Raw genomic sequence first — 13,895 nt, 5'->3', positions numbered from 1 at the left:
GGACAAAACCATCCTCAGCCCCAGGGATGGGTTGGTGGGCAAAACCACGACACCTCCTTATTTACATCCTTCTCTCCCTGGTCAGTTCTGGCACCTTCTCAAGTCTTTCACGGTTCCTGTGAATTCCTCAGGGAAACGGCTTCAAAATGTCTAAGTCAAAATCCTCCTCCTCCTCTGTCTCCTTCATCGGGGGGTCAGGGGACCCCCCACCTTCCCCAACACAGAAGTGGGAATCAGAGTTTTACTGAGAAAAGAAAAAAGCCTCCTGGTACAACACAAAAATACAGAGGAAATGGTTGACCCACCAAGAGGGGAATCCACCACAAACCAAAGAGGAACTGCTCTCTGTTGAGAACATCTGCCTTGGCTTCCCCACGTGGCCCAGGAGAACCAAGAAGTCAAGTGGCAAACCCTCCCCAACCAGCTAGGTAGGGAATATGATACAGTCATTCAGTTCTGTGCTCTCTGGCCCAGGTGGCAGGGAGGCTGTTTGGGAAATGAGTCTCCTTGTCCGACTCAGTCCTTCCTGGGCTGCAGTGTCGCCACAGGACTTGTATTTCCAGGCCCTCAATGGTGTTTCAGGTTTAAGGCACAGGGTGTGTCTGCAGCCATCTGGTTATTGTGTCCACCATTATCAGCATTTAGCGCTTCCCTTGGCGGGTTTGTGGGGGTGTGATGTGATTGATCTGCCTGGCCTTCCCAGATTTATATTTTGGCCATCCTCCCCTACAGCAAAGGGGCTTTACCCACTTGGCCCTGCTTGATCTCAGCACGTGCTTCACAGTGATGGATAACCTGGGAGATGGTGTCCATGGTTAAATCCACCCCATGATCACAAGCCCATCTGTATGTTGCATCTCTTCCCTGATAACCTGAGGAGTCATGGGCCCACCGAGAGAGAGCATCAGTCCAACCATCTTGAGAGTGCATTTGCTACCACCCTCCACGAGTCAGTGCAGAGATTGAGTGCTGGCCATTTCTCTCCTTCAGTGATATCTAAAGCCAGCTGCAGGGCTTCTAGCTCTGTAATGTGCCCTGGTGGTGTTTGTGGGTCTGTTTTCCTTCCCCTGCCTCTGAAGGTGCTGTACCCCAAAGAGCAGTTTCCAGTAGGCAGTAGCCAGGGCCCAGCACTTTGCATAACTTTGCACCTCTCTGGAACTGCCTCAGCAGTTTTCTTTCAAATATTCTACTGCTTTATCAGGGTCCTGCACCGGGTCAGAGGTGAACTTCAAAACCACAAGAGCAGAATACTCCTTCAAGAGCTGCTCATTTTCTCCCACGTTCCCTGCCACTCAGCGTTATTCATCCCTGGGACACGTCTCCGGAGAATTTCCCAAGAAATTCTTTGTCCTGTCTCTAAACACAATGTAAACTGTACAGAGCAGGCAGAGCAGCATTAGCAACAAGAATATGCTGTTCTGAATATCCAGAGGGAATTCAGTCTTCTCAAAAACTGTTGTAGCAGACCTGAAGGAAGAGAAGGATGTGAAAGGCTGGGAAAAATTGTTCTCTCCTGTTCTCCCCACAGTCTTGGGGAAATGGTTAATACATCCCTAGAGGCAGCAGTCAAGGCCAGGGCAGGAGAACAATAACACTGAATACACATCCCAAATGACCCCTAATATCTTTGATGTTAGAATGCCATGGACTGTCATCACACAGGACATGAGTAAAGGAATCCTGACCCCAGTGGCTGCTGTGGAAAAAAGCATTGTGAGGAACACATAGTTGCATGGAAAGGTTGGATCCCAAGGAGAAGAGTCAATGCAGAGTACACATGAGCTGACTCTTGACTTGCTCAGTTGCATCCATGAGCTGGCTCTTGGTCCAACAGGAGATCTGACTCAGATCGAGTCACCTGCACCAAGAGCTTTGAACTGCACTGCTCAGGCACCTGAATTTGCATCTAGCCCATAACTAGTTTAGCATGAGCTCATCTTCATTCCAGGTGATCTTTGGTGCCAGCAGCTATTTGGGAATAGAGGGACACGCAGAGCACAACTCTAACCCCAGCCAACCCTGCCAACAAGTAGGAGAAATAATCTCTGGTCCTCACTGCCTGTTGTCTTCTCCAACCACATCAAATATATCCGGATGTGAGATCATTAAAGACAGAATTGCATGAAGTGCACCCTTCCCTCCTGTTCTATGCTACACTGATTATTTTTCTTTTGTTCTCTCAGGAAAACATCCTCCCACACAGGGAATGTGCTGTGACTGCAGCAGGTTAGGAAATTCCCATGAAATTCCTACTGGATTAACAGGTTAAGCTCATGACAATGAATGAGGAGAGACTGTTTGCATCAGAAGTCTTCCCATAAGGAAATGGCTTTGGAAAAGGATCTCTTTTGTATTTTGATGGCTTAGTAATTGAATACAGGCATCGTGGGGGTAGGGATGTCAACACAGAGTGGGACTCACCACGTGTAATTTGAGAGGTGTCAAGCAGAGCTTGTCCCTTTAGGAATCCTTATAGTCATCAGAGAAAAATAAGCACATTTGTAGTGTAATTGCCTTCATCTGCCTGGTGGCAGCTGTGCCCTGGACGTGTGTATTCCCCTTGTCCTGACTGCACAGGGAGTGTTGAGAAGCAGCGCTTAACAGGGCCAATCCTGCTTAGCCAAAAGCAGAGCTGCTGAGGCTTCAAGTCCCATAGATGGGGGCAGGTAGGAGGGACTTCTCACAACTGTTTGCCTGTGTTAATCTGTCTCCAAGGGCCATTTTCTTGTGAAGACAGTTTAATTAGGGCATGTTTTTAATCAGGCCAGGCTATGAGTCCTGGCTGCTTTTTCTCCCACACATCATGATGCAGCAGTGGGCCTCAGTGTCTGGGGGTCATCTGTCTATTCCACTGGTGCTCAGCTTTATTCCAGATGTGAATTTTCAGTAACAGGCTTTTTGAGTTTAGATGTATCCTCTGTCTTTAACATTCACATCCTTGAAAAAACCCTTGGAAAACATTACCATGTCTTTGGCACTCAAAATACAAAGGGTTTCTCCCTGACCTCCCCCCATACGTAGTCAGCTGAAGTGGTTGGCTCATGTCCTTGTCCACCGTAAGAAAAATCAATACCCAGCTGCCAAGATCTACCTCAGTGGCATTTTAGCGCTTCACACCCAGTGGTGTTATCACCTTCCCAAAAGGTTTTTTCACAAGTATGTTCAGGAATCACTGAGGGTGAGCATTGCACAAAAGCTTTGGGAATGGAGGACCTGTTTACTCAGTCTTCTGGATTTTTCAGGAGTGGCAAGAAAGTTCCCAAACCACAAAATGACAAATCACCTTGCTACAAGGACGGTGAGAGCCTAGAGGGGAAGCTGTATGAGGAGTGACTGCAGTAACTTGGCTTGTTCAGCTTGGGAAAGGGGAGGCTCAGGGGAGACTCACTGTGGTCTGCAGCTTCCTCACGAGGGGCAGTGGAGGGACAGGCACTGATCTCTTCTGTCTCATGACCAGTAACAGGACCCAAGGGAATGGCCTGAAACTGGGAAGTTTAGGTTGGATATTAGAAAATGATTCTTCACCAGAGGGTGGTTGATTACTGGAACAGGCTCCCCAGGGAAGTGGTGACAGCAGCAAGCCTGTCAGCATTCAGGGAGCATTTAGACAATGCTCTCAGGCAGGTGGTGGGATTGTTGGGTTTCTTCATGTTTATGACGATGTGTTGGACTCAATAATCCTTGTGGATCTTTTCTTACAGAGGACATTCTATGATTTTGGGATTACACTTCACAGGAACAGGGTTAAATTTCAGCACCTCCAAGGGCTTTCTCTTAAATCACAGTTTGAGTGTCTTAACAGAAGGTGATGTCTGTCTATCAGCAGGATCTTCCACCTCCTACCATGCAGCATTGTCACCCCTCTCTTGGCTGGAGGCAGCGAGCACTGAATGAGTTGACACATTCAGAGGTGCGGGCTAGATCAGTGTTTCCCACTGCAGACAGCTGACCCTTCCTGCCATGTCACATCCACAGAGCCCCCAGGGGATGCCAAGTCCAGCAGAGATGACCCAAGGCTCAGCCTCCAATAACAAGGGCTGCTCTTCCTCGTGAGTAACGAGGCTCTTCCTGTGGAGTCTGGTCTGACATATTCCTGATTGCAATCAAACGCTTGATTTCCATGTGGCGTGAGTCAACAGATAAAATGATGTTGACGTGACTGCTAATTGACCCCATCATAATTAACATGCAGCAGCAAATCCTGTATATATTGAAGCGTGGTTCTCCCAGTGGGGTGGCTTTGCATGGCTCGAAGAGGAAGCGGGCTGGTGCAGAGACCGCTGGACGTGATCCACCTTTCCTTGCGGAGAGAGACGAGCTGCTGTGTTCTCATCTAGGAGTCTCATCCCAGGATTCTGGGAGCGTGTCTTCCTCTTGCCTGCCTGAGGTACGCTGTGCATTTTTTTTTGTGGCTTTGTTTCAATATCTTGGGACTTCCAGTTTGGGAACAACTGTAGGGTGTGAGACACTTTCCAATCCATCCTACTACCCTTTTCCTTGCCATCAATGAAAGCAGCAGTTGACTGGAGCAGCGCATCCTCTTGGTGCTGCTGCTTTTCTCCCAGTAAAGTTTGCCCCTTGGTGCAGATGAGTGACCTGCTGCCCGTTAAGGTGAGAGGAGCCCGGATGAGGGGACATGGGCTGTGCTCCAAGGTTGCAGGGAAAGTGCATTTGCTCCCTAAATCACCTTGGCAGATGTTGCAGATGGAGTGTGGCACTTCACTTGTAAAGAGAGAAGCAGCAAGAAGTCTGCTGATATAAACCAGTAGTTTAGCTGAGTTTGATAGTACACGTGGCAGTGGTTTAACAGGGTTCCATGGCAAGGTAGGCTTGAGTATGGACTGCATAGAGGGCAGGGTCGGAAAGATCTGACTGAGAGACACTGCCCTTGAGTTCTAGAGTTCAGAAGGGAGCCCTTTGCTTTCTAAACTGCTTCTCAGATGAGTGTCTAGATGTGGCTGGATCCCGACTTAATTCCAGACTTGATCAATGATTTATGTCTACAGGATAATATGTGCACCAATTCTTTATAGCACTTAACTAAGATTACAAAGTGTCAGTGTGTTTATTCCCAGTCTACTTCCTGAGGATGTGACACAACAAGGAATCTCTCAGCGTCAAGGGGTAACTTTGAGAGGTGTCCCTTCTCAAGGGGAGATGTGTCATGAGAGACAGTGGGGCTTTAGACAAAGTTTATTAGAGAAGCCCTCGCACTGAGTCATGAGGTCATGAGTCAGAAAGGATCCCCTTCATTTCTAAACCCCTTCTCTGAAAGGAGACTGGATGGGGCTGCATCCAATTCTTAGCCCCAGATTTTGTCAGTGGTTTTCAGTATGACTGTCCCACAGGCTTAGAGATGTCAAACCAGGTATATTTACATATTTACATAAATATATTCTTTATTAAGACAAATGATCAGACAAAGGATCTTAATCAGAACTAGTTACTACACAATATAAAAGCTAATATGAAGGCTAGCAAGAAGAAGCAATCATTAATTAGGGATTAGTGTAACTCACCATACCAACACTTGTGGGCAGATCTCTATCTCTTAACCTCAAGGAGTACCCTCAAAGGGGCGACTCCACCTCCAGGGAGAATCTGCACACACTCCAAGAAGAGTATCTGAGAAGAATCTGGTGGTATGAAAGTGGACTGGGCTTCTAGAGTATAAACTGATTGACTGCCAGTAGCGCGTCTCCAGATCGGTTTATCAGCTTCTCTGCCAAATCTTTGCCTGACTATCAGGATGTTAATCTGGGGTGATGTGTCAGAGTGGTTTCAGCATAATTCAACACCAAAATCAGCACGTGATGCCGCCTCTCAGCACACCCTGACAGCTTGTTAAATAGGCATTGCTTGGGTTGTTTGACCACATTGTAAGGGCAGAGTATCCTGCTACAAGACCCTGGCACACAGCCTGGATTGGGCACTATTTCTGGAGTGAGACAATTACCTTACAGCCACCTTTGCATACCGACTTCAGAATTTAGTTTCTTCCAAACTTGTCTTGAGCCGGACTTTGACTGTGGTTAGGTGGGCACGTTGCTCAAATCAGCCCCTGGCTAGTGTGTTATCTGCCTTCCCTGAATCCACCCTGAGTCAAATGTATCCATCATGATGAAACCATCGCTGCTGGCTGTCACTTGAGCAGAGTTATGGGAAAGAAAGGTCTGTTTTAGGGGGAACTCCTCGTCACAGCAGGTTGTGCCGAAGGCTGGAGTTGACTCCTTTGGGGACAGCAGCAAACCACAGTGCTGCTAAGTTGAATGAGGGAGTCTTCTGAGGGAGAAGCAAACAGGAGGGATGGAAGAAAGGGGTCTCACGAGCCCTAGAAAATACAAAAGGCAGATCTGGGCTCTGACCTCCCCTTTGGTGCTGATCTTATATGACCCACACCATGTGAGGAGGCACTGCTGGGATGAGCTAGTCCAGAGTGATCTCTGTTAATGGACAGAAAAGTGCATGGTCCCACCTTTTCCTCTCACTACCGCTCCCTCATCCCTGAGCCCCCAGCCCTCACCTTACTGACAGGGTTTCCCCATCAGTTCAACACTTGCCTTTTTTAGTGCAACACCATAAAATCAGTGAGAGGCCAGTCCTCCCCACCCTGAGTCACAGCGTGGAGCTTCTTGAACTTTGAGCAAGCAAATCTTTTTCTGTGGGGAAACCCATCTATGTGACATAAGCTGGACTGCATCTGAAGCCCCTTTAGTCCAAGAAAGGTGGTAAGGTGCAGAAATTCTCTGCTGATTTCCATAGCACAGTGCAAGAAGTGGGCTTCTTCCTGGCTATGTGGGAAAGAGGTGCTCCAAAACCTAAAGAGGTTCTCCAATCAGTGGTGTGGCTTGGCCTGCAATGCCTTTCCAGAGATATCCATCTCCTAAAAACAGAATCACCAAGAGGGGGGTTGGATTTTTTGCAGAAGGCTTTGAAGTCAGACACCTGTAAGCAGGCTCTCAGTTTTGAGTGTCTTCATACCCAAACTCATTTCTGGAGACAGCCTTTTCTCTCCAGAGAATGGAAAGGGCAGGTTTGGACATTCTACTCTCCTGTAAGGCTTCAAAATTCCCTTTTTCCAGTACTGCGCTTACAAGAGGTTTTTCCGTTTCCCTGCATTTGCTCAGCTACCTCCCAGCTTTCCCTGCTTTGGGCATGAGGTTGGACAGCTGCCTGTAGCATCTGATAGAAAGAAAACTGAGGTGGAAATCAGGACAACATTGACATGGAGAAGCCATATCTGCACTGGCAAGAGCTGCCCCTCAGTATTTGCATTGCAGCAGCCACAATACAAATAAGATAAAGGTGTTCTCCCTCGTGTTTGTGGCTCCCATCTGCTTGGCCCCTTCATTTTCTGTATCCAGGTGTGCAAGGTCATAGTCTGGGGATGGACACCAAGACAATGCAAGCTGAGCAGCAGGACAGGTTTCCCAATGTCAGCTGAGTGTCTGCTGTGGGAAGGTCCTCAGAGGAGAAGAGACAGAGATGATGTTGAGAGAGAGGAGCTTCCAGGCTCTGGGTTGCTTCAGGCTTTTTTCTCCAATGCCAGTGCAGAAGCTGAGCTCTTGACCAACTCAGGTGGGCTGAAAAATGTGACCTTGTCCCACTGCTGTGCCTCAGTTTCAGATAACTGTGCTGTGAGAGCTGATTGCATATGGGGTAGGCTCAGATCCCTCCTCAGATAAGATAAATCTTCGGATAAGATGAGATGAATCTGATGCCTCCTGTAGGCACCTTAACCCTATTTGAGATTTCACCCTGTTTGCCCTGGTGATTTTTCCACAGCCAGAAGGACAGAAGTTATCCCCTCCATGGTGTCTCATAGTCCCCTTGTCAGCCAGCTGCGTCACCAAAAATGACTCCAGGCCATGGTCAGCTCTCTCCAAGCTGAGTTTCCCTCTGCATTTGCCTTCCAGGGAAGCAAGAGCCCTTCACCTGAAATCCTCCCGCGATGCTGCGGTTGCTGCTGCTGCAGGTCTGGGCGAGCTGCCTCTGGCTGGGACACGGCGAGGTGGTGCAGTCCCTTTCAAATATATGTGATCAGTTTTTCTACCAGAAAACGATCGCAACAAATGGCCTGATGCCACAGAACCCAGCCTGGATCTGCCAGACCTTACAAGAACCAGCATTTCTTTGCCACCTTGTATGACAGAAGAGAAGCGTATTCCTGTGTACTCTGCTTACATCTACAACCCTGGAACTGCAAAGAGAATTACACCAGAATGGATGGTGGAGCCCCAGGTGAGTGTTGTCTCTTACAGATGTCACCCTCCTGTCACTAAAAGATGAACTGCAGCATTTAACCAAACAGCTCTATTTCCTCCCACCCCCATATATACACATGCAAATGCACCCACTGCATGGGATTCATCTCATCTCACTTCAAACATTTGTACCACATGGATCCTCTGATGCATTTTAAACATCAGCAGCAGGAGGAGTCCTATCTCAAAGGTGCCCAGTTTTCTTCATTGATCTGAGAGCAACATCAAGTTAAATTACATCCCATTCCACTCCAAAGTCAAATGACCTCCCTCTCTGTGCCCTGCTGTGCTGGGAGACCCAGTGATGGGGAAAAGTCATCCAACAGCAGCTAAATTGGGGGGAGCAACAGTCTTGCGGGGCTGTGGTCTCCACTTTGCCCTGAGCTGTTTTGCATCCTTGAGAGAGCTTAATTGCTCCCAGTTAGGAGTCAAATAGGCTTTGTAAGTGATAGGAGAGAAGTGAGGAGAAACTCAGAATTGGGTGGGATGAGCCAGGCACTGAGTGATGAGAGGGTTTGTTGAACACCGAGGAATTTATTGAGGGATATTTCAGGCAGTGAAAAGTGAGGAGCATCAGTGTCAGTCCAGTCAGAAGGGGGTGATCTCCATCCATGGGCAGTTGCCCTTGAGCACTGTTGCCTCAGGCTTGCTTCAGAAGGATCCACCAGACACACAGATCTCCACAGACAACAGAGCTCTCCCAAATGTCCTTCAGACCTCCAGTAAAATAGGCCAAGGAAATTATGGAACAGAGAGAGAGGAAGCTAAGGTAATTGCTAAGGACAGAGTAGCAGGATGGAATGTAGGTGTTCATGAACCTGTAGCAGCCACACATGTAATCAGAGAATGAGAGAATGGGGGTGGGAGGATCTGGGGAGAGCCCTGGATAGATGTGGGGTGTGGAGATGGGACACAGTGGAACCAATGTCAGGGAAGGTTTCTCATCAAACCTAGGAGTGGAAAGTGCTAGTCTCATAGATCCAACCACACTCCCAGCAAAGGCTGCAGGCTGGATCACAAAGGTCACAAGTCAAAAGGAGAGAAGTCACATTCTGAGCTTCTTTTGTCTTAAAACCTCTTGTGTTTATTCAGGAGGGGCAGCTATAGGATTTCTCTAGATTTATACATTTTCATACAATCTTGGGTTGTTTGACCACATTGTAAGGGCAGAGTATCCTGCTACAAGACCCTGGCCACAGCCTGGATTGGGCACTATTTCTGGAGTGAGACAATTACCTTACAGCCACCTTTGCATACCGACTTCAGAATTTAGTTTCTTCCAAACTTGTCTTGAGCCGGACTTTGACTGTGGTTAGGTGGGCACGTTGCTCAAATCAGCCCCTGGCTAGTGTGTTATCTGCCTTCCTGAATCCACCCTGAGTCAAATGTATCCATCATGATGAAACCATCGCTGCTGGCTGTCACTTGAGCAGAGTTATGGGAAAGAAAGGTCTGTTTTAGGGGGAACTCCTCGTCACAGCAGGTTGTGCCGAAGGCTGGAGTTGACTCCTTTGGGGACAGCAGCAAACCACAGTGCTGCTAAGTTGAATGAGGGAGTCTTCTGAGGGAGAAGCAAACAGGAGGGATGGAACAAAGGGTCTCACGAGCCCTAGAAAATACAAAAAGGCAGATCTGGGCTCTGACCTCCCTTTGGTGCTGATCTTATATGACCCACACCATGTGAGGAGGCACTGCTGGGATGAGCTAGTCCAGAGTGATCTCTGTTAATGGACAGAAAAGTGCATGGCCCCACCTCTTTCCTCTCACTACCGCCTCCCTCATCCCTGAGCCCCCAGCCCTCACTCTTACTGACAGGGTTTCCCCATCAGTTCAACACTTGCCTTTTTTAGTGCAACACCATAAAATCAGTGAGAGGCCAGTCCTCCCCACCCTGAGTCACAGCGTGGAGCTTCTTGAACTTTGAGCAAGCAAATCTTTTTCTGCGGGGAAACCCATCTATGTGACATAAGCTGGACTGCATCTGAAGCCCCTTTAGTCCAAGAAAGGTGGTAAGGTGCAGAAATTCTCTGCTGATTTCCATAGCACAGTGCAAGAAGTGGGCTTCTTCCTGGCTATGTGGGAAAGAGGTGCTCCAAAACCTAAAGAGGTTCTCCAATCAGTGGTGTGGCTTGGCCTGCAATGCCTTTCCAGAGATATCCATCTCCTAAAAACAGAATCACCAAGAGGGGGGTTGGATTTTTTGCAGAAGGCTTTGAAGTCAGACACCTGTAAGCAGGCTCTCAGTTTTGAGTGTCTTCATACCCAAACTCATTTCTGGAGACAGCCTTTTCTCTCCAGAGAATGGAAAGGGCAGGTTTGGACATTCTACTCTCCTGTAAGGCTTCAAAATTCCCTTTTTCCAGTACTGCACTTACAAGAGGTTTTTCCATCCCCTTCATTTGCTCAGCTACCTCCCAGCTTTCCCTGCTTTGGGCATGAGGTTGGACAGCTGCCTGTAGCATCTGATAGAAAGAAAACTGAGGTGGAAATCAGGACAACATTGACATGGAGAAGCCATATCTGCACTGGCAAGAGCTGCCCCTCAGTATTTGCATTGCAGCAGCCACAATACAAATAAGATAAAGGTGTTCTCCCTCGTGTTTGTGGCTCCCATCTGCTTGGCCCCTTCATTTTCTGTATCCAGGTGTGCAAGGTCATAGTCTGGGGATGGACACCAAGACAATGCAAGCTGAGCAGCAGGACAGGTTTCCCAATGTCAGCTGAGTGTCTGCTGTGGGAAGGTCCTCAGAGGAGAAGAGACAGAGATGATGTTGAGAGAGAAGAGCTTCCAGGCTCTGGGTTGCTTCAGGCTTTTTTCTCCAATGCCAGTGCAGAAGCTGAGCTCTTGACCAACTCAGGTGGGCTGAAAAATGTGACCTTGTCCCACTGCTGTGCCTCAGTTTCAGATAACTGTGCTGTGAGAGCTGATTGCATATGGGGTAGGCTCAGATCCCTCCTCAGATAAGATAAATCTTCGGATAAGATGAGATGAATCTGATGCCTCCTGTAGGCACCTTAACCCTATTTGAGATTTCACCCTGTTTGCCCTGGTGATTTTTCCACAGCCAGAAGGACAGAAGTTATCCCCTCCATGGTGTCTCATAGTCCCCTTGTCAGCCAGCTGTATCACCAAAAATGACCCCAGGCCATGGTCAGCTCTCTCCAAGCTGAGTTTCCCTCTGTATTTGCCTTCCAGGGAAGCAAGAGCCCTTCACCTGAAATCCTCCCACGATGCTGCGGTTGCTGCTGCTGCAGGTCTGGGCGAGCTGCCTCTGGCTGGGACACGGCGAGGTGGTGCAGTCCCTTTCAAATATATGTGATCAGTTTTTCTACCAGAAAACGATCGCAACAAAGGGCCTGGAGCCACAGGACCCAGCCTGGATCTGCCAGCGCTACAAGAACCAGTATTTCTTTGCCACCTTGTATGACAGAAGGGAGCGTATTCCCGTGTACTCTGCTTACATCTACAACCCTGGAACTGCAAAGGGAATTACACCAGAATGGATGGTGGAGCCCCAGGTGAGTGTTGTCTCTTACAGATGTCACCCTCCTGTCACTAAAAGATGAACTGCAGCATTTAACCAAACAGCTCTATTTCCTCCCACCCCCATATATACACCTGCAAATGGACCCACTGCATGGGATTCATCTCATCTTACTTCAAACATTTGTACCACATGGATCCTCTGATGCATTTTAAACATCAGCAGCAGGAGGAGTCCTATCCCAAAGGTGCCCAGTTTTCTTCATTGATCTGAGAGCAACATCAAGTTAAATTACATCCCATTCCACTCCAAAGTCAAATGATCTCCCTCTCTGTGCCCTGCTGTGCTGGGAGACCCAGTGATGGGGAAAAGTCATCCAACAGCAGCTAAATTTGGGGAGCAACAGTCTTGCTGGGCTGTGGTACTCCACTTTACCCTGAGCTGTTTGCATCCTTGAGAGAGCTTAATTGCTCCCAGTTAGGAGTCAAATAGGCTTTGTAAGTGATAGGAGAGAAGTGAGGAGAAACTCAGAATTGGGTGGGATGAGCCAGGCACTGAGTGATGAGAGGGTTTGTTGAACACCGAGGAATTTATTGAGGGATATTTCAGGCAGTGAAAAGTGAGGAGCATCAGTGTCAGTCCAGTCAGAAGGGGGTGATCTCCATCCATGGGCAGTTGCCCTTGAGCACTGTTGCCTCAGGCTTGCTTCAGAAGGATCCACCAGACACACAGATCTCCACAAACAACAGAGCTCTCCCAAATGTCCTTCAGACCTCCAGTAAAATAGGCCAAGGAAATTATGGAACAGAGAGAGAGGAAGCTAAGGTAATTGCTAAGGACAGAGTAGCAGGATGGAATGTAGGTGTTCATGAACCTGTAGCAGCCACACATGTAATCAGAGAATGAGAGAATGGGGGTGGGAGGATCTGGGGAGAGTCCTGGACAGATGTGGGGTGTGGAGATGGGACACAGTGGAACCAATGTCAGGGAAGGTTTCTCATCAAACCTAGGAGTGGAAAGTGCTAGTCTCATAGATCCAACCACACTCCCAGCAAAGGCTGCAGGCTGGATCACAAAGGTCACAAGTCAAAAGGAGAGAAGTCACATTCTGAGCTTCTTTTGTCTTAAAACCTCTTGTGTTCATTCAGGAGGGGCAGCTATAGGATTTCTCTAGATTTATACATTTTCATACAATGAATGAGGCAATAAGAAATTCAGTCTTGACACTCAGAGACTTCTGCTCCAGGGAGACTTGCTCCATTACTCCCATCCCCAATACTAACACATTTTCTTTTCTCTTCCTTACCTGTCAAGCTGATCCGTGACAATTTGCCCAACGATATGGAAACAGAGAGGACTCTCATAGAAACTTACTCAGTCAGCCCAGATGATATCAGAGATAGCCAGGCTGTCTACCAAGACTACCTGCACCTTAACAATTTGGACCGTGGCCGTTTGAGCCCTGCTGCCCATCACAACACCCAGGACGGCAGGAACGCGACCTTCACCTTCACCAACGTAGTGGCCCAGGACACTGAACTCAACAACGGCGCCTGGAACCTCTATGAGCAGGAAACAATGGCCAAGAAAAGCAAGGACTGTCAAACCACCTATGCCATTGTGGGGGCTGTGCCTGGGACCTCCTACATCTCCCAAAACAGGGTTAATGTACCCAGCCACACCTGGGCCAGTGCCTGCTGCAAGACCAAAAACAACACCATGATTGCTTGGGGAGCCATTGCCCAGAACAACCAGAACAACGTCCGGGTCCTCGAGCTGGGGGCACTGGAGAGAAGGTTGACCCAGTTGTATAAGAGGGGAGCGGTTTCTCTGTTCCATGAGGACTGTCCCCGTACATAAGCCTCACATCCCACGTTGGGGGCTTTTCCCACATGTCACAGAGTCACAGAATGCTGTAATTGGAAGGGATCTCAAAGATCATCCAGTTCCAAACCCCCACTGCAAAATGGCAGGGACACCTTCCACTAGACCAGCTTGCTCACAGCCATGTCCAACCTGGCCTTCAACACTTCCAGGGATGGGGTAGCCACAGCTTCTCTGGGCAACCTTTGCCAGGGCCTCACCACTCTCATGAGGAAGAATTTCTTACTAATACGTAGTCTGACCCTGCCTTCTGTCAGTTTAA

At 48.4% G+C, this 13,895-nt stretch overlaps 1 protein-coding gene across 1 annotated transcript; it reads left to right on the top strand.

Moving 5' to 3' along the window:
• Positions 1-11,495: 11,495 nt before the first annotated feature.
• On the top strand, positions 11,496-13,609 carry LOC126652488 (endonuclease domain-containing 1 protein-like). Its single transcript, XM_050339244.1, has 2 exons — positions 11,496-11,783; positions 13,064-13,609. Exons 1-2 carry the CDS (start codon positions 11,496-11,498, stop codon positions 13,607-13,609), a joined length of 834 nt encoding a protein of 277 aa, XP_050195201.1.
• The last annotated feature ends 286 nt before the right edge of the window (positions 13,610-13,895 follow it).

The sequence above is a fragment of the Myiozetetes cayanensis genome, unplaced genomic scaffold (genome assembly GCF_022539395.1).
Source record: "Myiozetetes cayanensis isolate MyiCay16 unplaced genomic scaffold, myiCay2020 scf893, whole genome shotgun sequence".
NCBI lineage: Eukaryota > Metazoa > Chordata > Aves > Passeriformes > Tyrannidae > Myiozetetes > Myiozetetes cayanensis.
The sequence above is the reverse complement of the archived record's forward strand: the minus strand, read 5'-3'. Positions and strand labels throughout refer to the sequence as shown.

Bases quoted from the DNA above. Each gene is read 5' to 3' on its own strand.
- LOC126652488 (XM_050339244.1), top strand. From the start codon at position 11,496: ATGCTGCGGTTGCTGCTGCTGCAGGTCTGGGCGAGCTGCCTCTGGCTG. The intron at 11,784-13,063 runs GTGAGTGTTGTC...TTACCTGTCAAG, and splicing joins AATGGATGGTGGAGCCCCAG to CTGATCCGTGACAATTTGCC.